Source organism: Carcharodon carcharias, chromosome 14 (assembly GCF_017639515.1).
Source record: "Carcharodon carcharias isolate sCarCar2 chromosome 14, sCarCar2.pri, whole genome shotgun sequence".
Lineage (NCBI taxonomy): Eukaryota > Metazoa > Chordata > Chondrichthyes > Lamniformes > Lamnidae > Carcharodon > Carcharodon carcharias.
Genome location: NC_054480.1, coordinates 17962778 through 17986472, shown reverse-complemented (window position 1 = coordinate 17986472; position 23695 = coordinate 17962778). Strand labels below are relative to the sequence as shown.

Here is a 23695-nt window from a genome sequence, read left to right as displayed (position 1 = left end):
ACTAAATTCATTTCCTTGCAAATAGATACTTGTAGAATTTAATGCTACTCCAGATATTTCCTTTGCTACTGTCTGGGAGAACATGAAGGCTTACCTACTTGGACAAATAATTTCATACACTGCTCGACCTAACAAACGCAATACCTCAAAATTGTCCCAATTGATTGACCAAATTCTCTTAGTGGGCCAGTAGTATGCTATTGCACCTACCCCACTATTATACAAACAGTGTCTGGCTCTACAGACTGAATTTGATCTTCTTCTGACTAAACAGACAGAAGATCTTATATTTAGATCACATGGTACATTTTATGAGCACAGTGAATGAACCAGTAGGCTCCTGGCTCACCAGCTTCGCCAGTCTGTTTCCTCTCAACTTATAGCGGAAATTACCACTCCAACGGGGTCAACCACCACTGATCATCAGGAAGTCAATGATCAATTCAAACTTTATTATTCCACTCTTTATACTTCAGACTCCTTTTCAGATCCTGGTTTATTTCACAATTTTTTTTGATAATATGGACATCCCATCTCTAATGTCTGACTCTATGAATGCGTTAGAAGTTCCCCTTTCCCAAGATGAAGTACAAAAGGCAATTAAATCCATGCAAAGTAATAAGGCACCAGGGACTGATGGATTTCCAATAGAATTTTATAAAAAATTCTCATCACAACTTTCTCCATTATTATTGTCTCTGTTTTCAGAATGCTTTCTCTCTAAAACGCTCCCTCCTGCACAAGGAATCTTTGCCTATCCTTTGAAAGAGGGATAAGGGTCTTCTGCATTGCATTTTGTACCGGCCTATTTCCCTTTTAAATGTGGAAGCCAAGATACTAGCCCATTACCTTGAACCTGTCCTTCCATCTATTATACCTCCTGACCAGACAGGTTTTATACAGAGCAGGCAATCCTTCTCTAATTTGAGGCATCCTTTCAATATTATTTACACATATTCAGCTACCCCTCTCCCTGAGGTTCTTATAACTATGGATGCAGAAAAGGCTTTTGATAGAGTGGAATGGGACTGCCTTTTCTTCAATCTTCAAAAGTTTGAATTTGGAACCATTTTTATAAAATGGGTAAAACTATTGTATCCCTCACTGGTTACTTCAGTATGTACAAATAATATCCACCCTAAACTCTTTGACCTCCATCGAGGTACAAGACAGGCCTGTCCCCTACTTTTCACTATTGCTATTGAGTCTCTGGCAATTTCACTCGGACCTATGGAGATATACAGGGTGTTTTACGGGGTGGAGTCAAGCACAAACTCTCCCTATAGCTGATGATCTGCTTCCTTACATCTCTGATCTGGCCTCCATCTCTCCCACATATTTTCTTTATTCTTGAGTAATTTGGCCATATTTTAGTTTTTAAAATTAATTTGCAAAAGAGTGTTTTTTTTCCCATTGACTCTTTTGCAAAGTGTTACCTTCTGTCTTCCTTCCCCTTCGAGGTCTCAGTAAACAGTGTTACATATTTAGGAATTTTAGTTACTGGATCCCTTGGAGACCTTTTTAAACTCAATTTTGACCATTTGTTGAAATGTACAAATCAGGCCTTAGCAGGTTGGTCTAGCTTACCCCTTTCTTTAGTTGGTCATATAAATTCTGTAAAAATGAATGATTTTCCAAAGTTTCTATACTTATTTCAGTGTGTTCCATTGTTTATTCTCAAGCGATTTTTTTTGTTGCAAGAGACCAATTAATTTCTTCTTTTATTTGGAATAAGAAAACGTCAAGAATTCGGAAAGTTTTTCTACAAAGTCCCAAGCATTTAGGTGGTTTGGCACTGCCAAATTTTCGGTTTTATTATTGGTCTGCTAATATCTGTAATATTTCTCTCTGGTTTCATTTGGACCCGGCTAGTTTAGCGTGGGTGCAATTGGAGGCAGCCTCCTGTCAATCCACATCTCTGCCTGCTATGTTGTGCTCCTCCATTCCTTTCTCAACCAGTCATTTTTCTTCAAACCCTATTGTTAGACAGTCACTTAAGATTTGGACCCAGCGCAGAACACACTTTTGGCAGCAATCTCTCTCTCTATACAGCCCTATTAATGCAAACTATTTATTTCCACTTTCATTAGGAGATTCTGCCTTTCAAGTCTTTTTATTCTTTTCTTTTTTACTCATTCACGGGATGTGGGCTTCATTGGCCAGCGTTTATTGCCCATCCCTAGTTACCCTTGAGAAGGTGGTGGTGAGCTGCCTTCTTGAGCCACTGCAGTCCATGTGGTGTAGGTACACCCACAGTGCTGTTAGGGAAGGGGTTCCAGGATTTTGACCCAGTGAGAGACTTGCATGCGAGAGGCATCAAAACCTTTGCTAACTTATACATTGATAATATTTTTGCTTCTTTTAATTCTCGCTCTTGAAAATATGATCTGCCCCATACACACTTTCTTTCACTATTTACAAATCAGAGATTTTGCGCACAAAAAAAATCACCCAGCTTCCTTTATTGCCCCCTAAATCACGATAGATATTTTGTTAGAGTTAAATTCTTTTGTCAGGGGTTAATTTCCAAATTGTACTCTCTATTTTTTTTCACTACACTGCCCTTCGCTTTCTAAACAAAGAACAAAGAAAAGTACAGCACAGGAACAGGCCCTTCGGCCCTCCGAGCCTGCGCCGATCACATTGCCCGTCAACTAAAACATTTTGCACTTCCAGGGTCCGTATCCCTCTATTCCCATCCTATTCATGTATTTGTCAAGCTGCCTCTTAAACACCACTATCGTACCTGCTTCCACCACCTCCTCTAGCAGTGAATTCCAGACACTCACTACCCTTTGCGTAAAAAACTTGCCCCGCACATCTTCTTTATAGTTTTCTCCTCTCACCTTAAATCTATGTCCCCTAGTAATTGACTCTTCCACCCTGGGAAAAAGCTTCTGACTATCTACTCTGTCCATGCCACTCATAATTTTGTAAACTTCTATCAAGTCGCCCCTCAATCTCCGTCGCTCTAGTGAGAACAATCCGAGTTTCTCCAACCTCTCCTCATAGCTAATAACCTTCAGACCAGGCAGCATCCTGGTAAACCTCCTCTGCACCCTCTCCAATGCCTCCATATCCTTCTGGTAATGTGGTGACCAGAATTGCATGCAATATTCAAAGTGTGGCTTAACCAAGGTTCTACACAGCTGCAGCATGACTTCCCAGCTTTTATACTCAATACACCTGCCAATGAAGGCAAGCATGCCATATGCCTTCCTGACTACCTTATCCACCTGCGTTGCCACTTTCAGTGACCTGTGGACCTGTACACCCAGATCCCTCTGCCCGTCGTTTCTACCATTTACTGTATAATTCCTGCCTGTATTAGAACCTTCCAAAATGCATTACCTTGCATTTGTCCGGATTAAACTCCATCTGCCATTTCTCCGCCCAAGTCTCCAACTGATCTATATCCCGTTGTATCCTTTGACAATCCTCTTCACTATCTGCAATTCCTCCAACCTTAGTGTCGTCTGCAAACTTACTAATTAGCCCAGTTACATTTTCCTCCAAATCATTTATGTACTACAAACAGCAAAGGTCCCAGCACCGATCCCTACGGAACTCCACTAGTCACAGCTCTCCATCCAGAAAAGTGCTCTTCCACTGCTACCCTCTGTCTTCTATGACCAAGCCAATTCTGTATCCATCCTGCCAGCTACCTCTGATCCCATGCAACTTTATCTTATGAACCAGTCTGCCATGAGGGATCTTGTCAAAGACCTTACTAAAATCCGTGTATATAACATCCACTGCCCTTCCATCATCGATCATCTTTGTCACTTCCTCGAAAAACTCGATCAAGTTAATGAGACACAGCTTCCCCTTCACAAAACCATGCTGCCTCTCACTAATATGCCCATTTGCTTCCAAATGGTAGTAAATCCTGTCACGAAGAATCTTCTCCAATAATTTCCCTACCACTGACGCAAGGCTCACCGGCTTGTAATTTCCTGGATTATCCCTGCTACCCTTCTTAAACAATGGAACAACATTGGCCATTCTCCAGTCCTCTGGGACCTCACCCGTAGCCAGTGAGCATACTACGATTTCTGTCAAGGCCCCAGCAATCTCCTCCCTTGCCTCCCTCAGTACTCTGGGGTAGATCCCATCTGGCCCTGGGGACTTATCCACCTTAATGTTCTTCAAGACGCCTAACACCTTCTCTTTTTTGATTCTACCTTGGGAGAAGACTCAGACTTATCAGAAGATAACTGGAAGTCTATTCCCTCATCTGTATGTGCAAGACAGGGGTTCCTGCAATTTAAAATCTTAGATTGTATCCAGCTATCCAAGGTGAAATTATCTTAGATTTATCCAACTGGTCCAACTTGTGATAAATCTCATACTGCCCCAGCCTCTCTAATTCATATGTACTGGTCATGTCCTAAATTGGCTTTTTTTTGGATAAAAATTTTTAGATCACTCTCTCATATTTTCAATAGCAACATTGAACTGTCTCCTATTACAGCGCTCTTTGGATTGGAGTCAAATGGCATCCCTCTTACAAAAATTCAGGCTGATGCACTTGCCTTTGCAACATTATTGGCTAGACGTATTATTCTATTAAATTGGAAACAGTCTGCCCTACCTTCTTTTACCAATTGGATACATGATCTTTGCAGAATCTTAAACTTGAGAAAATAAAGTACACTATAAGATGCTCCACTGATGGATTTTATGTAGCTTGGCAACCTTTCTTAGATTACTTTGCGGAACTACAGCTCTCTACTTTCATATAACTGATCCTAATTAGGTTGTATATATTATATCAGGTGAAACTGTATCTGACCTATGATTGTTGGTGATTTTCTTATTATTTATTTTTGGGGGGTTGGGGAGGGGTGTTTTTTTCTTTGTTCCCTCTTTCCATTTTCTTCTCTTCCTCCTATTTCCTTTCCCTTTCTTTCTCTTTCTTTTCCAAATAGTTAGTGTATTGAATTATTGTTGTACTGTAAGCTTTTTTTTTTGTTTGGTTACTCATTATGACTGTTGTTAAATTTAGAGAAAAAAGAATTTTTGAAAAGTCACCTTATTCCTGCAGCCCCATTCCATAATCTGCCTGCAGCCATTTGTGTTTTTTTCTCCCCATCGCACCACACCAAGTCACCTTCTAGATGAAAGGAAATAAGAGAGGGAAAAGATGATGAGAAACAGAAGAAAACCAAGAGAAATAATATGAACAAGAGAAAGATAGAAGCACACAAGAAGAAACAGAAAGAAATAGCAAAACCAAGACAACAGAGATAAGAATATAAGAACATAAGGAATAGGAAAAGGAGTAGGCCATTGGCCCCTCTAGCCTGCCCCACTATTCAATAAGATCACGGTTGATCTGCTCCAGGCCTCAACTCCTCTTTCATAGCCCTCAACTCCCCGATATTTCAAAAATCTATCCACCTCCTCGTTAAATACTTTCTGTGATCGAACCTCCACAACTCTCTGAGGTAGAGAATTCCAGACATTCACTACACTGTGAGAGAAGAAATTCCTTCGCCTCTCAGTTTTAAATGAGTGTCCCCTTATTCTGTAACTACGTCCCCTAGTTTGAGATTCCCCCACTAGTGGAAACATCTTCTCAACATCTACCCTGTCAAGACCCCTCAGAATCTTGCACATTTCAATAAGATCACCCCTCATTCTTCTAAACTCTAATGAATAAAGGCCCAACCTGTTTACCGTTCTTGATAAGAAAGAGAGAGTGAGTAAATTCTTTAACATGCCATCTGTAATGACATGACAGAAAAATTAGACATAATTTTGTGAGGTCTCATAGATGACAGCATCAACTTTCAAGGTTAAAAAGCCCCTGCTCTTGAATCTTTCCTTAAAACTAAATCTGCTGTCACCACGGATTAATCTTGTGACGATCTTCTGCATAACATCCAGAGTTGTCATTTCTCCATTACACCTCACTCACCAGGCCTAGCACAAAGGAAGATGGTTGTGGTTGTTGGAGCATAGTCATCTCAGCTCCAGGACATCACTGCAGGAGTTCCTCAGGGTAGTGTCCTCAGCCCAAACATCTTCAGCTGCTTCATCAATGACCTTCCTTCCATCATAAGGTCAGAAGTGGGGATGTTCGCTGATGATTGCACAATGTTCAGCGCCATTTACGACTCCTCAGATACTGAAGCAGTCCATGTCCAAATGCAGCAAGACCTGGACAATATCCAGGCTAGGGCTGACAAGTGGCAAATAATATTCACACCACACAAGTGTCAGGCAATGACCATTTCCAACAAGAGAGAATCCAACCATCGCTCCTTGATGTTCAATGGCATTACCATCACTGAATCCCCCACTATCAACTGAACTGGACTAGCCATATAAATACTGTGGCTACAAGAGCAGGTCTGAGGCTAGGAATAGCGCAATGAGCAGCCCAACTCCAGACTCCCCAAAGCCTGTCCACCATCTGCAAGGCACAAGTCAGGGGTGTGATGGAATACTCCCCACTTGCCTGGATGAGCGAAGCTCCCACAACACTCAAGAAGCTTGACACCATCCAGGACAAAGCAGCCTGCTTGACTGGCACCACATCCATAAACATTCACTCCCTCCATCCCTGACACACAGTAGCAGCAGTGTGTACCATCTACAAGACACACTGGAGGAATTCACCAAGGTACCTTTGACAGCACCTTCCAAGCCCACAACTACTGCCATCTAGAAGGACAGGGGCAGCAGATAGATGGGAACACCACCACCTAGAAGTTCCCCTCCAAGTCACTCACCATCCTGACTTGGAAACATATCGCTGTCCCTTCACTGTCACTGGATCAAGGTCCTGGAACTCCCTCTCTAACAGCACTGAGGGTGTACCTATACCACATGGACTGCAGCAGTTCAAGAAGGCAGCTCACCACCACCTTCTCAAGGGCAATTAGGGATGGGTAATAAATGCTGGCCCAGCCAGCGAAGCCCACATCCTGTGAATGAATTTTAAAAAAAGGCCTGGATACAGCATCGAAAATTGGCCGTGATTTTTTTTTAAGTATAACCTCCCCAATTTACTGTTTGCGTTTCCAATTGTTGTTACGCATTGATTGAACAGGTTAAGTATTAAACAAAAACAAAAACAAAAATACCTGGAAAAACTCAGCAGGTCTGGCAGCATCGGTAGAGAAGAGCACAGTTGACGTTTCGAGTCCTCAAGACCCTTCAACAGAACTAAGTAAAAATAGGTTAAGTATTAAGTTTGCCAGTCCCCTCGTCAGCTTAGCTGTCATGACAGCGTTCATGGGGTAATCTTTTCTTTCTTATTTTGTGAGTGATACTTGACACTTGCCGGCAGTAAATTGCCATCGTGCCTATTCACACAGGTTATCCAGCTCACCTGAGTTGTGTTTATGCTCGAGTACAACGGTCCGTGGTGTAAAGCAGACGTGGTTACACTTAGCGAACAGTTCCCCACTGAGGTAATAAAGTCTACAATGGACAGCTCTCCAGGGAGTCTTCTTTGCAACAGCACCCAGACTTCACTTGCACGATGTCCTCTGGTAAACCACTGGTTAAAATCCGAGGGCCACTGTTCACTCACAGATGGGTGAACAGCACCAAAGCCTTTGAACTGGGAGGTCAGGCGCTTTGATTAAATTCTCTGTGGACTTCACGCGTTGACTGTGAGCTGCTGCAGTGCCCGAGTGAGAGAGAGAGAGAGAACTGAGAGAGGTCACCAACCCTACGATAGCAAACATGGGCAAGATCGCGGTGATCGCCAAGAAGGTTTGGAGCCTTCGTAAAAGCATCGTAGTCTGCCTGGGGCCTCTGGTACTTTCACCGATTCTATTTACCGCCCCTCCGAAGGTAAAGTCAAACCTTTCTGTGATGTGTGCTATGGGAAATTGGATGGGGTTTGTTGAAATAGTCACTTCTGTGGAGGGAGCCAACAAAAGCTACCTTAAACCTGCCAAGAGCAAGTTTAATCCAACGGGATTCTTGATCCAAGATCAATTCTATTAAAATTCCCCACCTTTCTGATAACATAGAAGTGCATTAAGTGTCTGCTAACTGTCTTCCATGATTGCACGTGCTAATTGCGTGTTTAATGTATGTATTTATTCTTGTTGGAAACTGGTTGTAGAATTTACTGAAGGGTTTGTCCGCCTTCATGTTAGCTTGTAGTAATCTTAAGAGGGAGAGTTCTGGCCACTGTCAGCAGACATAATAAGCCCCCTTCTTTCGGAATAGGTGTGCCATCGAGTTACACGAAGGGACAACAGCAACTTTCACCCATGGCCCCAACGGCGTCATCCCAACACAGTATGGCTGTGTCCCAACACTTCAGAGGAGAATGAAGTTCAGATGGTCTGTGTAAAAAAAGACACGAGTCTCTCTGGCTCCATCCTAAGAGCACAGCCCTCAGATTTCCAATTGTACGGATTCTAAAGCATCAAATGGTGAAATGTCTACCCCGCACATCCAGTGTGTTTCTCTCTGTCACAATTCTTCAACTACCCGATAAACTTACAAAAGAGCTTTAAAAGACTTGGTTTGCAGCAAAAAAATATATCCCAGGTCGATTTTTAACTACAATTCTACTTCAGAGTGCTGTACATGCTATATCTCAGTATGTTCAGCGGTGGATAAATTAACAAAAAAAATAAACAACCTGCGAAATATTTCTTCAATGTAGAGAGTACTGAATGAATTATGGAAGGGAATGACACAGCTTTAATTCCCAGTTCCCCGATCTAGAGCTGAAATAATCCGACCCGTGACTCAAAATAATCTGTTTGTGATATAATTCAGACTGAAGAATGAAGGCTAGTCATTGTCACACATCTTATTTACTGACATAATATAGGTGCTTAAGAGCATTGTAATTGTTCAATGTTGTTTCCTTGTGTGCTATCATTTGCCAACTGTTTTTATATTACCTGGTGCAAAACATGTCCTTTCATAATCATTCCTGTGAGGATTTGACACCAGGTTATATAGGTAGCATTTAACACCACTGTCTGGTAAAATGCATAAGGCTTCTGCAAGGTAGTGGTGGCCTTTGCTTTTGATCAGAGTATACCACCTCAAGAATTTAACAGAAGTCTGCTGTCTTACAATGCGTGTTTGAAGGGAGCAATGAAGGTCGCATCTAGGAAGAAGAAGCTGATACAGGCTGCAAAATTTTATTCCTTAATATTGATTTCATAAGGCTATTCTGTAAGGGTAAGGAAACAGATTTAATAGTAACATGGGAAAGAGAATTGGACCAATACTTTAAGTTAAAACAATTAGTGGGTTATGTGGAAAGAGGAGGGGACTGGGGTTAATTGAATTAATTAAAAGAGCTGGCACAGGCAGCATGGGCCGAATGGCCTCCTTCTGTGGTATATCATTCTATGATTCCAAGAAACACAAACATTTTCCCATATATATGAACAAAATAACCATTGCATTTTAAAATCAATCTTTCCTAGGAGGGAAAATGTCTCTATGTGATCCTTCTCATGGCAACCTACTGGTGCACAGAAGCTTTGCCAATTGCTGTGACATCTCTGCTTCCCATTAGTCTTTTTCCTCTACTTGGTATCTTACCATCTGCCAAGGTCTGTCCTCAGTACTTTCTTGACACCAATGCTCTCTTCTTGAGTGGTCTGATCTTGGCATTGGCGATTGAGGAGTGGAATCTGCACCGTCGAATAGCATTGTCGGTCCTCTTAATTGTGGGAGTGTCTCCATCCATGTAAGTAATGATAATACAATTGAGATTTCATTTATTGATTCAACTTAAAAGAAAAGACATGTTCTTATTAACCCCTGTAGAATCAAACCTTTACAACCAATGACAGTCTAGGACCTGTTACAATTACAGGCTTTATATAGAACTACTATTTTCCCTCAATGGTCCAACAGTAATTCTTGTCCATCACAACCCCAAAGCTGTACTTATATGATCTTGCGAAAGTGCATATCTCAGAGATCAACAATTCTCCACTGGCTACAATCTGCTTTAATCAATGCAACAACGTGGAAATTTCCTTATGGGTTCTCCGATGAGTCACAAAAAAATCAGGAAGGAGATTGGCGGAAACCCCGGCTAAACCTTGCAAACAATTGACATAAGCTCACATACAAAAGTTAATGATATCTTTATTTGTGATCGAACGGTAAATTAAGCAAAAAGAGGTTGGAAAATGCCAAATGTGCGACATATGTACAGGGAGATTCGAGCCTTAGTGTTCATGTGTCAAAGAAATAGAAAATTCTGGGAACGCTCCGGTCTATGGAGAGGAGTCCACCAGTCAGCAGTCTGGAACATTAACCTGATGTCTCAATCCACAATTGCTGCCTGATCTGCAGCATTTTTTTTTGTTCTTTCAGATATACGACAACTGAAGTATTATATTTTACTTTTTGTTCACATGACATTGCTCTGCCCACTAGGGAAGATGCCAATTCGGTTAAATTAAATGAGTTAATATTGGCATGACAGGAATGGGCAGAAGAATGTCAAGCAAATTGGGAAGAATTTGATGTCTCAAAAACCCTTCATAAGAATGTTAAGTATAAGAATCTGAAAAAAATGTTGAACAAAGGACTGAGCAGTAATTTCAGTCTGTTTCATCATTTCACAAGTCTTATGTACCAATTCTCCTGTCAAAACAAGCATTATTTTAACCTCTCAGGGAGTAATTTTCAACATCACCATCTGGGCAATAAACTTATTTGTGTTAACATTCCTTACCTCACTCTTTATCTCTTCACAATGCACACAATTATCTGCTTGAATGTTTTTGCACATTAAAACAATAAGCTGATATAACCACAAGGTCGGTAACAGCAAATATACTTCATATGATTAAAAACATTCACATACATTCTTGTCAAATGTTAACTAAATGAAGTGGTTAGTTGAAATATTTCTTGGGTTAAATATTTAAAACATTCTTCGGGTCGTCCACCTGTTGTTGAATGCGACCAATTTCCATTGAAGTCACTGAAAATTAAAATTGGACCTGTTCTGTAATGGGCAATTTGCTCTACATAAAGCTGTGAAAGTGAAAACATTTGCCTTTGATTTACAGATTCTCACAGAGTCGCAATAATATTTTGCGCCATATAATTGAGAATACAGTTCAGATTTTCTAATGTCCATTATTTTATCACTGAATTTAATCCATTCATTTTAAATGGGTTAATGTTTGCATTTAAAATGTCCGATTCATATATCTATAGGCTCAGATGTTGTAAAATAAAATATTGAGTATCCTACAAGATCTGGGTATTCTATGTGAATGCCTCAAATATTCAAAAATAAATGTAGTTTTCTCATGCCTAAAGAACAATATTACAAATTAAATGGGGAAACATCCCCATTTGAGTTTTTGATCAAAAGACAGTCTGACCTTTCAAATAAAATAAATATGTAATTTAAACCTTACAGCAGGCTGGAATCAAATATTTCTTGCAGTGTGTGCTAGAAAGATATTAACATTTATCAAGAATGGGAGAAAGGGAGGGAAACTAGTCTTAGTTTTTTTTCAGTAGTAAATTGTAAAATATTCAGTTAAACTTTGCTAGAGAATCAATGCTAACTCTCAGCTCAATCAAAAGCCAACAAAAGTTGTAGCATCATAGCTCTTTTATTCACCTTGTGGAGTTTTATCTTGCACTGAAACACTGAAGTTACTGGTTGATATGTTCTCTAGTGTGACCACTCACTTAACCTTTTTAACCTAACTATGATAATAACTTTCCTGCGTGGTAATAATGGATTGACTCTACATGGTTGATTCTATGATTGAGCTCTCCCAGTGAGGAGAAATGAATGGTTACAAAAATGAAGATAGGCCTGTGAATTCCTGATCAGCACCCCTTGTGAGCAGTGTTCCAGGAATGCCCAAAGAAATATATATTAAAAGACAAAGGCCAGGATTTTATGCTCCCCCTGCCCCCGGCCCTGGCAGCATGTCTCCCCCTGGCAGCTGCAGTGAGCCATTTAAATCTCCACTAAGTTCGACGGGACTATAATATCATGCAAGGCAGGAGGGGCCGTAAAATCCTGGCCATGGTGATACCTCTGTTAAATTAAATTAAATTAAACTAAACCAAATTACAGTAGAGTCTCAAGGCTAATAGGTTAAATTGACAACTTGCTACCCAGGTGTAAAACTGTTAGCTAAGGATCTGCCACCATTATAGAAACTGATTGACACTGGACAGTTTCTATGCTTGTTGTTTTCATCAGAGGTTTAGTGGAGCCATTGGCATCATCTTGCTTCTTCTCTGGATTTCTTCAAGCTTCCGTCAGTCCATGTCTCAATCTATCCACCCATCCAATTTTTCTTCTTCCTCTTCTGACTTGACCCTCAATTTCTCCTTCATCTGTTGTCAGGACAAGGCTGTCGGGTCTTCGTTTCCAATGTCTGAGCTTGGCTATCTGTCTCTAACTATACTTAACAACCCTTTTGACTCCTGAACTTCTACTCTTGATCTAATCCACTCACTTGTCTCTCTGTCCACCCAGTTTCTATGATTGATTGCCAATTTGCAATGCCGGTTTTATGCCTGGGTGGCAAATTGAAAATCTACTCCCAACATCTCTTCCACCCTCAGATGCTGTATTGTGCAACGACTATTTTCAGCATTTACCCATTTTCAATAGAGTGTTTTATCTTTCTTTACCCTAATTCAGAATTCATTCAGAAATTAAGAGACGTTTATTGTAGCAAAGGCTTGGTGCTATTGTTGTGTTGTGTTTTGTAGGCTTATCCTGGGAATGATGATAACCACAGCTTTTTTGTCCATGTGGCTTAGTAACACTGCCACTACTGCCATGATGATGCCGATAGCCAATGCAGTGCTCCAAAGTTTATTTGGCACCATGGAAGTCACCGAAAAGTCTATTAACCTTAAAGGCGGCATAGATGGCTTTGACCCTAAAGGTAACCCTAATACTCTGGACAACATTGATACTTACAACATTAGTGCATTAAACTGTCCACACTGAAGGTTGAAGTTGAACTCCATGTCCAGGCTGGAAGTAGAAATTGGGCTTGCCTCACCCCCACTGATTTATTTTAACTAAACTGAGTCAATGAGAAGGGACAAGAAGGAGGTAGAATTAAAACAAAAATAAAAATACCTGGAAAAGCTCAGCAGGTCCGACAGCATCTGCGGAGAGGAGCACAGTTAATGTTTCGAGTCCGTATGACTCTTCAGCAGAACTGAGGAAAAATAGAAGAGGGGTGAAATATAAGCTGGTTTAAGGGGGATGGGACAAGTAGAGCTGGATAGAGGGCCAGTGATAGGTGGAGATAGGTAGAACTAGTTGGGGAGCTCTGTAATGCTGTATTAATTTAGGATTACTTCTTAAGTTGGTGACCAGGGTCTAATGTCTTATGTCTTATGAATAATATGGAACTCTTGCCTCATACTTTAACGTATAAAGCAGTGCTGGTGTTCACTAGTGTAAGAATTTCCCATTATTTTACTACTTTGGCAGAAATGCATTTGTGCACATAAATAGGGTTTCAATTGCACCTCAACGAGAGAAACTTCAAGAAAATTCATGTTAGTGTTGTTTAGTCAGTTTTCTGTCAAATCAGCATATTGTTCAAAGGTAATGGAACAATAATATCAGCAGAAGATCTACAAAAATGGTATAAATGTCCACCACGCTATTTCTCAGGGAAATCCTTATAGGGGACGGTTATTGTATGACACTTATACATCACAGACATTACCTGCCATTAGTCAGCCCAAGTTTGGATGTTGTCCATCTTCATTATTAAAGGAGTTGGAAATGGAGCTGAATACTGTAAAGTAGAGAGCAAATGCCCCACTCCTGATAGAGAGAAGGTCATTGATGAAGTGGCTGAACATAGTTGGATCCAAGAGGCTGCAGCGAGTCTAGGGGCTATGATGGTTGTCCAATATACATATCCGTCTTCAATATTGCTGAAAAATGCAGCCAGGCTCACAGTGTGGTACATTTGTGTGTACTAGAAGCTACATATATTAATACACAGGGCCCTGTTCTTTGCAGGCAGAAAGAACATGTACACACATTGTGCCTGTCTCAGCTAAACAAAATAAGTTACAGCCGTTTGCTGACTCATTCCTCAGGGCAATGCCGTGACCAATCAGGGTCAAGCTGCCTGGTTTAAATTTCAAACAATGGCTGGCAGTTAACTGTCAGTCAGCATCACTGGTGCAATCTCGATGGCAACACCTCTACCAATCAGAGTCCACTAGCCAACCAATCAGCACTCTCTTCACATACAGGCTGGGATTTTCCGGCCCTCTTGTGGGCAGGACCTGCTGTGGGCAAGGCGGCGCCGCAGCCAGAAGTCCATTGACATGTGGCGGGACCAGAAGATCCCAGCAGTGGGCGGGTGCGGAAAATGTTGCTTTCCCCTCATATTGGTATTCTTGTGTGTGTCCCGATGAGTGCAAATGACTGTATCCATCTTCCTTTATGTCAAATATGACCCCAATCGCTGGAAGGTTTTTTTCCATTGACCCTATTGATCGAAGGTTTCTTAGTGCCATACATGATTGCATGTTACCTTATTGTTAAGAACAGTTACGTATCTCCTCTGGCGTTCAACTCTTCTATCCATCTCTGGATCAAAGCTGTGACAAGAAATATTTCAGCTTCTGGGTTATTAATGTGCTTCAACTGAGTCATTGCCTAGTGCTTTACAACTAAGGGGCTGCAAAGATTGTTGGATTCCAAGTTTGAGCAATGGACGCACACTCAGCCACTTGACCCTCAGAGCTGATTCTTTTGCTGTTTCTTTCATTCTGTGTACAGGATAGGTTTACAGAGGTAAAACTCCTGGTCCTAGTCTTACTGCCACTGGGAGGGACAAAACCAAGTTGTGCTTGATTTAATTCTTCCAGCTGATCAAAAGGACTCACCTTCTCGGTCCATTTTGGAGCCACACCCATAGGAAGTGAAAGACTCTAAGGATGAGGGGGACTCCGGGTTTTCCGATGCATCCTTTGATGTTCTACTTACTGAAGTGAGAATGAGAAGGGATGGAGTTCTGCGGAGTGAGAAAGCCTAGGGAAAGTCTAGGTAACCTGTAGCAATTTGAAAAAAAGAGGAGCTGCTCTATGCAGTATTCACCTGAAGGTTACTGCTGAAACCACAATACTTTGGGCAGGCTAGCAATACTAATGAGGGGAATGTCTTTAGGGGTGTCCCCAAAGCATCCCTGAATAGATCAAGCCATTGACCTCTGGGACACCTTGACTTGTGACCTTCCAAAATGGAGAACATACATCCAGGAAGGCACCAAACACATCGAAAGGCTTCTTCTGGAATGTGCCGAGGCGAAGTTGAGGCATCAGAGGAAGTACAGAAACCTCCAATCAACTTATCTACCCAACCCTTCAAGCACCACCTGCGCCACATGTGGCAATATCTGCAAATCACACACTAGGCTTATCAACCATTTCAGAACCCATTGAACTGGAATGGAAGCAAATCACCCTCGATCCCAAGGGACTGCCTCAGAAGGGGGGAAATAGTGGAGGAGAGGGGGAGTTTGTGGGAGGAGCTTTGTTGTGCCCACGTGCTTCCATTTACAAATAGGTCATGATGGACTCTAATGGCGACAGGTGGGTTTTTAAAATGATAAATTAGGAGTCCATTTTCTCAGACAATAAGATCCCATTTAACTCTTTATACTGCCTCAAAACTGTCAAAAATTGGGCACTTTTCTAAAGGGAAAATCCAAGGTCCAGCCACCCAAGAATTTAGCAGTTAATGAGTAGATTTAATCTTTTCGACACGTTTTTTTAATACGATTAAATTTCCTCAGCAGTTGTACTTTGTTAAGATTAGCCACTTAAAGAATATTAATTAACATCTCTGTTACACTTTGTTCCGAAAGCTGCCTGTTATACAATCAGAAGTTCTTAGTTTGAAATTTAATATTGTCAAAGGATATCAACTTAATAGAATGGAATAAAACAGAATTTGTATGTCGCCTCTTTTTTTCTCCTCCAGATAATACTTCAAAGGATTCATTACCCAATGAGGTGTCATGTTTTATTTCTGATGACAGGTACTATGTTAAAATTATTATGTACAAAATGGTAGTGGAAGTTGAATGCAGTCTAACCTGCGGGTTGGCCCAAATTTATTCTATTTATCCTAAAAGAAAAGGTCCTTCAATGGGCTGTTAATTGTTTTTTAGTATTAAGTAACACCGATGTGCTTCAGCCATTTTGTGTGCAATGCAAGTTTATAATACCTGCACCAAAATAAATTTAAGGAGCTATTATACTGACTCACCAATATCCTTGGTGTGAATTCTCACGTTGCATTTTTAATGTGAATACACATCTAATATTCACAGTAAATTATTTTGTCTGCTGTTTAGCATGGGTTGACGTGCTTATTTTAAAAGTAATACAATAGTTTATTCTAACTATAGCCTAAGATACTGTGATGCCTCCCCTTTTCTCATTTTGTCACTTGATAGAAACACTTTGAATTAGCTATGCAAATAATGGCCTAAACCTACATTTAAGCATTGGTTGCCTCTTCTGCTCTGAACTTTGAACTCACAAATTCTATCACCACCTACTCAGATGCTTTCCCCTGAGCCTAAGCTCCCTTGCAACATCACAGGATATGGCCTAGCCAATTCTTCCACCCAGAAAGACCCATTGCTGCATTTAATGTTTCTTAAACAATGGCAGTACTTCCACCTCCGCAGCTCTGCTCAGAAATCTACTCCAAGTGTTGTTCATTCTTTATGCAAAAACAAACATCCTGCTATCAGCAATACCTTTAATACAGTTCAATCTGTCTCACCACCACCTTCTCAAGGACAATTAGGGATGGAAAATAAATGCTGATCTAGCCAGTGATGCACACATCCCATGAACAAATATAAAAAGACGCTAATATTCTGAAGTTCTCGTATTGACTCTGTTTTGAAATCTCGACTTCTGTTTTGAAAATGCTGTTTGCCTTTTGAATAATTTAGACTTATGTAAGATCTCGGTAAAACACTTTTTAATTCCTGCACTTGTCTGACTTCTTCACTTGGTTTTGCATTGACTGCAGTTTTTATGTACCTTACATAGCCTGGCTTTTTGTTTTAAGTATTCATTGATACATAGACATAATGTTTCCCCGGCTAATAATTTATCTTAATCTGCTGCTATGAGCTCCTGGAACTCTTGTATGAATATTAAATATGCTAACGTAAGCACTGACTGATGCTAAACATTTTGCTCTACTTCCTCAGCGGTAGCCATCCACAGAAGTTGGAGACTGATGTTAACTTTACATTAGCCCAACAGAAGAAAGAGAAGGAGAGCCAGAAGAGACTCTGGAAGGGCTTCCTTATCTGCATACCTTACGCTGCAAGTATCGGAGGCACCGCCACACTAACTGGGACATCACCAAACATGTTGCTACTTGGACACCTGAAAAAGTAAAAAATGATGATTAAGGGCCTTTTGATTTTTAAATGTCACTTTCACTCAGAAAAGCGGCAAGGGTGGTTGATGAGAGAGTTGCAATATTGCCCTGGTGCAGCAGGAAGTGCTCATCTAAGGTTGGGATTAAGGTGCATTATTAAGGCGGAAACAGAAAGTTTAATCTATATCTAACTTGTACTATACTCAACCTGGGAATACTTTCTTGTCGATGGGTGTAGGAAATGGAGGGAAAAAAAGATCTGCTCCCTGCCACTGGAATTCTTCTTCAGGAGTTCGCAAATGAATGGAAATTTTACAGATAATTAAAATAGAGGTACTGCTGGTTAAGACAATGGGTAGCTGAAACGTACAGATCATAAAAATTCCTGGGGAGAATTTTTCCTGTGGCCGGTGGGCGGGCTGGGCGGGAGCGGGCGCAGAGCCAATCACCGCCCGCGATCGGCTGCGCGCTGCCATTTTATGCGGGTGGGCTAATTAAGGCCTGCCCAGCATAACGCGCGGCTCAGCGCCACCTGTGCGGGCAGGGGGAGGAGGGAGAGTCGGGGCTTCCACTCTTTCGCGCATGTGCCTCAGGGAGACTAAGTAGATAATAAAGCTTTTTAATAAGTAAAATAAAAAATTATTTAAACATATCCCCTCATGTGACAGTGTCACATGAACTGGGACACGTTTGTGAAGTTTGCAAAATTTATTTAATTATTTTATAAAATCTTCAGGAAAACCTCATCCCGACCCACGGTTTGGGCCCTCCACCTGCCTGCCAAACTTACGGTTGGACTGGCAACGCTCTGAACAAGGTTAATTGGTTTTTTTAATGGCCTTAATTGGCCGTCGACAGTTCGGCAGGCGCGAAGCCGCCTCTGGTGAGTCCCCGCCAAGCGAAATGTCGAAATGACACACGATGACATTGGGATGCACACCCGACATCATCGGGCGCCATTTTATGCGTCAGCATGTTGGGCCCGCCCACGCACGCTAACGGCAATATTCTGCCCCTCCCGAGTTCAATTTTCAACTCGGTGTCATGTTAGGTGGTTTCACTTTAAGAGAAGACAGTGATGCTATAATTGGCCTGTCAAGTTAGCAAGGGGAAATTGGCCAGGGAACAGTGTTCCTTACAATTATCCAATGACCTTGGGATTATGAGTTGGACTGTCAAAAATTAAGGGCTTCTTTTTAAAAAAAAATAAAGAAGACAAATACTTCAATGCAATTTCTTATCAAGAAAACTGTTGGTATTGGGACCCATCACCTTTCCGAGAACTGGCAATCTTTGCTGTAATTTATTACCCATGGCTCAAGGCCAAGCCCCTAATGCATCTCCATCACTGACCAGCGGCATTAATATGAATAGTTCCCTTTACATCTCAGCTCTTGTTACTTAGGCTTTCATTAAACCATCACTCCTATAGCAGCCTTGACCCTTTGCCTACCCACCAACCCTTTTCCTTCTTAATACTCCGTCACTAACCTCGCCTTCATCATTTCATAGGCAGCTCTATCAAAGAGCTGGTACATGCACAGTGGGTCAAATGGCCTTCTTCTTCTAAGCTCTATCATTCTCTGATTCTATGATCCCTTCTGAACTATCCACTTAAGCACTTCATCCTCCTCTGTGCTTTTCTCTGCTGTCCCTCACAACACCATCAACTATTCAATCACGTCTATCTCCCTTCCACTTACTTTCCTCAAGTGTAGAGAGACCAGAGAACTCTCATCTTTCAAGCTGTTTTCCCCCTAACCTTCCTGTTATGTGTCATACCTTGGAGATATGCAAAGATGAGACACCAGTTTCTCTGTGTGAAGAGGACTTTATTTACAAGTGCTTTTAAAATGGCTGCTCTCTCATGCTTCTCTTTCTCAGTAACCAACAAAGGCTTGACTAATAGCACATAGAGAACAGAGAACAGTCAATATACACACATAATTGAATACCGAACAAATAAACAATTGAATATTATATTCCCTTCCTAACATTTTCTTTCAAATAGGCTTTGTTTATTTTTGAAATTCAATTTACATCATCTTTTAAAAAAACTAAATCAAACTACAATGAGGAAATACACTCTTTATGTCTTTTCCTATTTCTATTAGTGTTTCTCTAACTCTGTTTTTCTCCTTCTCTCTATCAATCATAGGTCCCAGAAAGTAAAAACTCAACGGGGTTGAAAATCCTCGGGCCACAATCCTGGTGGTTCCAATGGATGGTACCTTGATAATGACCCCACCAGCGTTTGCGTGGTCAGTGAATGGGCAATGCCAGGAAAGATGCATCTCCAGTGTCACTGAACTCCATACAATGGGAAACTCTGACACTCACCTACCTTTGGTCAGGTGGGTGGCAGGGGTGGGGTGGCGGTGGTTGGGTGGTGGGTGGGAGGAAGGCTCTACACACACTAAACAAATAAAAGTTAAAAACTAAACAACCAACAAGTGACAGAGGCATGGCTGAATCACGGGATAAGGGAAATAATCAAAACTACTGGACAGTAGCTAATATGCTCATTTATGGTCTGTATTATTACAATTTCTGTTTGGTAGGTGTGGGTTGACGAATCCCATTGAATGCTGACCAACATACAATATAGGGGAACATGAGGGAGAAAGAAATCGACGATATGCTGATGGGTAGGGTGAGATGACCTGTGGAGCATAAACACCAGCACAGACCAGTTGGGCCGAATGATCTGTTTCTGTGCAGTAAATTCTATGTAGTTCTATTCTCCCTGCCAGCCTTGACTAAGTTCCTCTCAGCACCTTGGGTGTGGAGGATGATCCTGAAAATCTGCAATTGGTGCCACGATTTCCGATAGAATTAAGATTTTATTTTCTTGCTTTGTTTCAGTCATTTCCCTGGTTGCAACGTGGTGAACTTTGCATCCTGGTTTATGTTTTGCTGTCCTCTAGCAATCCTGTTCCTGTTCATCGGTTGGTTGTGGATCGCTTTCCTATATGGAGGGCTCAACCCAAGGTAAGGAAAAGGAGAAAGATGTTACATGTAATTCTGAACTGAAATCTTCCTTTTGTGCTTTTGGTCTCAGCTTTATCATGCCAATTCCATCCCCGCTTCCCCCCCAACTTCCCTGAACTGTGTCCCTGCAGTTGTTGAACTGGTCCTAAATTGGCAGCCTGCATAAATAGATTTCTTCGATCCTCAGTCGTTACTGCTGCATTTCCCTTACTGATCATTGACTACTTATGCTGCGGTGGAAAGGAGAGAGGTCCTGACCCGTTTTTAAGTGGTGTTACATGAACAGCATCTCACCTGCTGCCTGGGACACCCTGCCTGGTATCCACTTCCATTGACTTCATTGGAACTGAATATCAAATGGGGCAGATAACAGGTGATTGATGCAGTAGCACCCACTTTACACAACCGCCCAAGATTAATTTCTGCTCAAGAAATAATGCCTTTATTAAAGCATAGAGGGCGCAGAGCGTGTATGTTTGCATATGTATATAAAAATAGAATAATATATCTCTCTGAAGCCATCAGTGTCATCACTGATGGTAGTTATTCACACTATTGTTTTTTCTACATGAAGGCAGGATATGCTAGTTATAGTTAAAAATATATATTCTATATAAGTTTTTTTGTTCCTGGGTGGCGCTGGCAAGACCCTTGTTTATTGCTTATCCCTAATTGCCCTTGGGAAAGTATTGGTGACTCGCCTTCTTGAATACAACTGCTTCTTGAATACAACTGAAGGCTTACTAGGTCATTTCAGAGGGCGAGTAAGAATCAACCACATTGCTGTAGATCTGGACTCACTTATAGGCGATCAGGTAAGGACAGCAGATTTCCTTCCCTAAGGGACATAAGTGAACCAGATGGGACAAGATATTGATGATTTTAAAATATACATTGTCATAAAAGCTGATTAGAGCCACAGATTACTTAGAGGCATATTGAACGTTTTAAGGAAGACATGCATTTTTTTTAAAGAAATACAAGCAAGGACACTGAGCAAAAGATGGCTGATAATGTAAAGTGACCACTTTCTGGAAAATTCCTATGTGGATTATACTGACAGACCTGTCCAGAGAGAACATGGAATGTTGCACATGAAAAGGTGTCATGGTCTTCTTCAATTCTTCAAGCAGAAGAATTCTTCTTGAAAGGGAGATAGGAAAGATGCAAAAGACTGAAATTTAATCTCCTATGGTTGCAGAGACAAAAGATTGATTATCACGGAACAGTAATCTTCTAAAATCCATCTCCTGTTGATTCATATTTCAGAATATGTAAAATGGTCAGAGATCAAAGAAAACAGACCCTAGGCGCAAGACATGTTTTTTTTCTCCCTTACAGGAATACACAGGGAAAAATGGGTTAAAAGACTAGCTGCAGAGCAGTGCAGTGTGTGCTAGTTGCTGGTGTGCTGTGTGTGTGGCAACAACAAGAAGACCAACTAACCACCCCTGCAGTTGCAGGCAAAGTCTCCCCCCCACCCCCTCCTCTCTCTCTCTCTCTCTATTGCTGGAGACTCAGGCATTTAAAGCAGAAATCACAATCAAAAAGGAAATAGGACAGTTTCTTCAGCCAACCTGCAGAACTAAGTGTCTCCAAACCAACTGCTAAACTGCCAAAGTCAGCTCTACTGGAATCATCCAACTTAACGGCCGCAACGTTTCACCATCTACACCTGACGGACAAACCAAAGACTGATTTGTATATTTTTTTTAACTTTTATTTGGACTTTCAACTTCTCATTTCTGATCTGTGGTGCATTATTATTATTTTTCTCAGGTTTTTAGTAACTAGTGAACTTACTCTTTCTTTGACTCGAGAAAGCCTGGTTAAATTGGCTCCTTCTAAACAAAAATGATACATTTGGACTTGATAAAGGTATCCACCAGGCGGGGGGAAAGGGATCCTTTTTAAATTAACCTTGTTGTGACCAACTGAGGGGGTTGAATAAAAAAGGGGATCCAGCTCATTCCTGCTCACCCAGGAGCATTAGAAATTTGAGGTCCCGTTCGGAAAGTCAACAAATTGGGGGACCTCACCAGGGGACCCGTTGTAATGGCATATATTAGCCTGTAACTTCCAACTAGGGTTGGAAAGAGATGGCCCGCAGGAATTAGAAGAAATAAATACATACTTACCTGCCCTTGAAAATTATGCTGACACTTTCGTTCACCGGAGCTACTTGGGGACATGCATTGAAAGATTCCTTGCAGGCCCTGGCAAAGTACTGTTCTGGCAGATTCAAGGAGGCCACACCCCTTTTTTATGGCACTTGCTGCCGTAAAGCAGTTAAGTTTAGAGGTCCAAGGAAATTGACAGGCCAGGGAGAAGATAAATGTCCAAGGTAAATGGATAGGATGTGGGGGGGGGATGAGGCGAGGAATCAGAGGTTGCGGGGGTTTCAGTTGGGGGTTTCAGAGGTTGGGAGTTGAGGGGTCGGAGGTCAGGGTGGGGATGGCAAAAGTCGGGGGGGTTATCAGAGGTTCGGTAGGGGATGGGGGGGATGTTGGATAAACATGGGGTTGGGGGGTTTTGGAGGTCCAAGTGGGTGGGGCAGGGTCAGGGGTCCAGAGGTCTGAGGGAGTTGGGGGGGCTGGCTTTGGAGGTCCAGGGGGGTGGTGTTGGAGGTCCAGTGGTAGGGGGGGAATGGAGGTCTGGGGAGGCTTTGGAGGTCCAGGGGGGAGGTTGGAGGTCTGGGGAGGTTGGAAGTCGGGGAGGGTCAGAGGACGGGGGTGTCCGAGATCGGGGTTGGGGGGGATTGGAGACTGGGGTGGAAGGGTCAGAGGTTGGGGTGTGGGGGTAGTCTCATGGGGATCAGTCTGGGTGTTTACAATAGTTACCCAGAAGTTAGAAGAGGTTTTAATTCTTCTAACCTTTTCTGGGTAACCATTGGTGGAATCCTGACGTCACCATCTGAAGTTTGTGATTTAAATTGCGTTTTCGGATGGTTCCCAGCACAGAGCAATGGTCCAGAGAAAGTTAGCACTTCTGGGCAATCGCTGTACAAACCCTTACTGGGGAATTTCTGAGAAGGATTCCCCAGTGCATCTTTGGGGTACCGCCCCCACCCCCCCCCCCCCCCCACAACAAATATGACTCTTGGGAGGCCAGAAGTTACAGCCCAATGTCTTTCAGTAGAGGTCTCAGTAAACTTGACTTCTTTATGACAATACAAAAGCAAAATACTGCCGAAAATGGAAATCTGAAATAAATCAAAAGATGCAGAGAGAATGCAGGTCAAGCAGAATTTGTGGGGAGAAAGAGTCAGTTTGATGAAAGGTCACCCAACCCGAAATGTTAACTCTGTTT

At 41.8% G+C, this 23695-nt stretch overlaps 1 protein-coding gene across 1 annotated transcript in view; it reads left to right on the top strand.

Moving 5' to 3' along the window:
• Nucleotides 1-7701: 7701 nt before the first annotated feature.
• LOC121287135 (solute carrier family 13 member 3-like) overlaps nt 7702-23695 on the top strand; it is a 38328-nt gene continuing 22334 nt past the window's right edge. The window contains exons 1-6 of the mRNA XM_041204702.1: nt 7702-7812; nt 9423-9688; nt 12712-12890; nt 15968-16025; nt 17220-17408; nt 20261-20386. Coding sequence (XP_041060636.1) covers nt 7702-7812; nt 9423-9688; nt 12712-12890; nt 15968-16025; nt 17220-17408; nt 20261-20386 — 929 coding nt within the window. The remainder of the gene's footprint in view (nt 7813-9422; nt 9689-12711; nt 12891-15967; nt 16026-17219; nt 17409-20260; nt 20387-23695) is intronic.